The sequence below is a fragment of the Solanum dulcamara genome, chromosome 1 (genome assembly GCF_947179165.1).
Source record: "Solanum dulcamara chromosome 1, daSolDulc1.2, whole genome shotgun sequence".
NCBI lineage: Eukaryota > Viridiplantae > Streptophyta > Magnoliopsida > Solanales > Solanaceae > Solanum > Solanum dulcamara.
Window position 1 is genome coordinate 87986918 of NC_077237.1, and position 3315 is coordinate 87990232.

The following is a 3315-nucleotide window of genomic DNA, read 5'->3' on the forward strand; positions in this document are numbered from 1 at the left end:
ATAAATTGAAAAAAGGATAGAGATAGAATATAATTTGCTCTTTGCACTATGAGATTTATGTAAGTTGCACGAAATAAATAGCTATTGTGTCGAATCTATTCATAAGTGTGATAACCAACCCGTTAATTCATTATAATTAGATTATCCTTCTTCTAAATCTTATCTATAACATATAAACCAAACTATATTATATATGGATATTGGAAAAGTACGTTAGTTCTTTCCATCAATTATAATATATGACGATTAGGGTTTACGAAGAAAAATATTATGCATCTCTAAGAGGATATCTAGATTGTGAAAAATTTGGATTTCATTCACTTAATCATAATTCCTACGTACCAATCAAACTGACATGCATTGTGGTTTCTAAAATTTACTTCCGTCAAGAAAATAATAATTCTAAATCTCCTAAACTATTCCCTCTGTTCCAATTCTATCATATAATTTGAATTTCGAGAGTCAAATAAGAAAATATTTTATCGTGAATTATTCATATACCCTTTAAATATTTTAAATCGTTAATTCTTGTGATTTATAATACTTTTTATATACTTTTTAAATTTGTAAATTATTTTTCTAAAATCTTAAAAATTGTATGCCCGATAAATTAGAACGAAGGGAATAGTATTTTATTCTCAAATAATTCCATGACAATTTGCTTTGGTGGGTAGTGGAAATTAATCAAAGAAATCTAAATATTGATTTCCGCGGAACTAATTAATTATTACTATGTATTATATAGTGATTTAGTCAAAATCAAAAGGTGCAAAACGAGTTTGATTAAGTATATATATAATAAATATAATAATATACTAATGCTTCAATTAAACTTTATAATAAAAAAATTGGGAATTAATAATAAATAAATGTTCTTTCTTTATTTCCCTCACACTATATAAAGCCCTACCACTTCAATACATTACTTCACAACACTTCTTTCTCTCTCTATAACACTCACAAAATCCATCCTTTTTTTTAATTATTATTATTAATCAATAAGTTTCTAATTTCTATATTTACAGCAAAAAGAAAAAAATATCAATTTTGATGGATAAAAATCATCAAGAAAATAATACTGATGAAGAAATGATGGAGCTTAGAAGAGGTCCATGGACTGTTGAAGAAGATTTCATTCTTATCAATTATATTTCTCATCATGGTGAAGGTCGTTGGAATTCTCTCTCATATTATGCTGGTAAGTAAATAATTATTTAACGTATATATACAATCTTTAAACAATTTTTCAAACTATAAGTATATATATATATATATATATATGTCTACTAATAGCAACATGTCACTTAATATATGGTATATCTTGTAATTGATAGTATAATACTTACTCCCTTCGTTCCAATTTATCTATATAATCTATGTTTTTAGTATATCCCAGAATTAACGTATTAATTAAACAGGTTTAAAGAGGACAGGGAAAAGTTGTAGGTTAAGATGGCTTAATTACCTTCGACCAGATGTTCTACATGGAAATATTACACTTGAAGAACAACTCTTAATTCTTCAACTTCATTCTCGTTGGGGCAATAGGTATGTTCATTTGTAAACGAATATCGTAAATAATTTTTACATTATCAAAATATTTTAACGCGTTGTACAGACTTGTCATGGGTGAACTTCCTTATTCTCGCGGTTATATTGATACTCCATCTGTTCCAATTTGACACTATTTCCTTATGAATTCGTTAATAAAGATACATTTATAAATTTAGAAACACCTAACTATATGTTTAAGAATTACGAAGTCTACTTTTTTACTTAGACTTCATCGAGTCAAATTATATCATATAAGTTAAAACATAAAGATAATCACTTTTTATAGAAGAAAACCTATAGTTATATTACAAGAGAAATTAATAATGTAATGTCTATCGATCGTATAGTACTTTTCTATTCAACTAATAATGAGTTTATTTATGCCCTTATTTTTGTGTGCGTAGGTGGTCAAAAATCGCGCAACATTTGCCAGGAAGAACAGATAATGAGATCAAGAATTACTGGAGAACTCGAGTGCAAAAACATGCCAAACTACTAAAATGTGATGTCAGCAGCAAAAAATTCCAAGATACATTACGTTATATTTGGATTCCAAGGCTAGTTGAGAGAATTCAAGCATCCAAAATTCACAATAATAATTCTAGTAGCGAAGCTCAACAACCCGTTCTCAGAATGGGTATTACTGAGCTCGTGCCAATTCAACTGACGAACAACAACAACAACAATAATAATAGTAATTTAACCACGAGCGTTACACCGGAGAATTCCAGCTTGGTAGCTTCATTAGAAAACTCAATTGGGACACAAGTTTCACATAATCAAGATTATTATCAAGTTAATCAAAGTGATCAATTATGGCTTGAAGATTACCAAGCAATGGATCAACAAAATTTACAATTATGGATGGATAATGAAAATGTTTTCAACAATTTGTGCAACATTGAAGACATTTGGTCCTAATTAGAGCAGTCAACTAAACCAACAACAATGTTTTTTTAGCAATTTTTTTAGAGTTATAATTAATAATATTAAAGCATAGAACAAATATTATCTTTTTTTTTTGTCATTGTTTGTAAAACTACATGTACAAGTAAATGGTAGTAATTATATTGTTGACTTGTCTACTTCAAGATTTTAACCGTCCACCAATATTTTATGACTCAAACAGAATTTGTAAAAGTTGTAGTGTTTCAATACGCTGATTTTTTTTTTCAATTCCAAAGGATAACATAGTTTTTTTTATTGACTTCCAACTTGAAGATTATAAAAGGGGATAATTACGGCCCTAAATACTTCGACCAATTACAAAAAATATATAAAATGTATAGTTTTTGACATATATTGTTTGAACTGATTTTGCTTTTTTGAAATTGTGAGCAATTAGCTTACGTGTGAAGAAGCAAATTACCAAATTTCATGTAGCATAAAAAGGTTCAATTGGATTTAACAATGTTTGTTAAGTTTTAAAAAACCTAGTTGGCTAGATTAATATCTTAATTAATTAATTAACTAACTAATAAGAACCACTATTAGAAGCTTGCTTATTTGACTTGTTAACTCATGAACATGGTCAACTACAAAGATGAGATGTCTTTGACTTTATAGAGTACTTAGGTTTACAGGGTTGAAAGTTGAAATCTTAAATCACTATAATATAAAAATAATTAAGAAAGAAATTGAGGACATCAAGAAGTGTTACATAGTGGCTTAGGTTGCTAATTGAATTTACATGAATTCTAGATACTTTCAAATATATACAATAAATTAATTAATTAATGATAAATATAATTATATTTTATT

The 3315-nt window shown here is 27.3% G+C and overlaps 1 protein-coding gene across 1 annotated transcript; it reads left to right on the forward strand.

Moving 5' to 3' along the window:
• Positions 1 to 1019: 1019 nt before the first annotated feature.
• Positions 1020 to 2492, forward strand: LOC129890771 (transcription factor MYB78-like). Its single transcript, XM_055966257.1, has 3 exons — positions 1020 to 1198; positions 1419 to 1548; positions 1959 to 2492. The coding sequence occupies exons 1-3, from the start codon at positions 1051 to 1053 to the stop codon at positions 2473 to 2475; spliced, it is 795 nt and encodes a 264-aa protein (XP_055822232.1). The 5' UTR covers positions 1020 to 1050; the 3' UTR covers positions 2476 to 2492.
• The last annotated feature ends 823 nt before the right edge of the window (positions 2493 to 3315 follow it).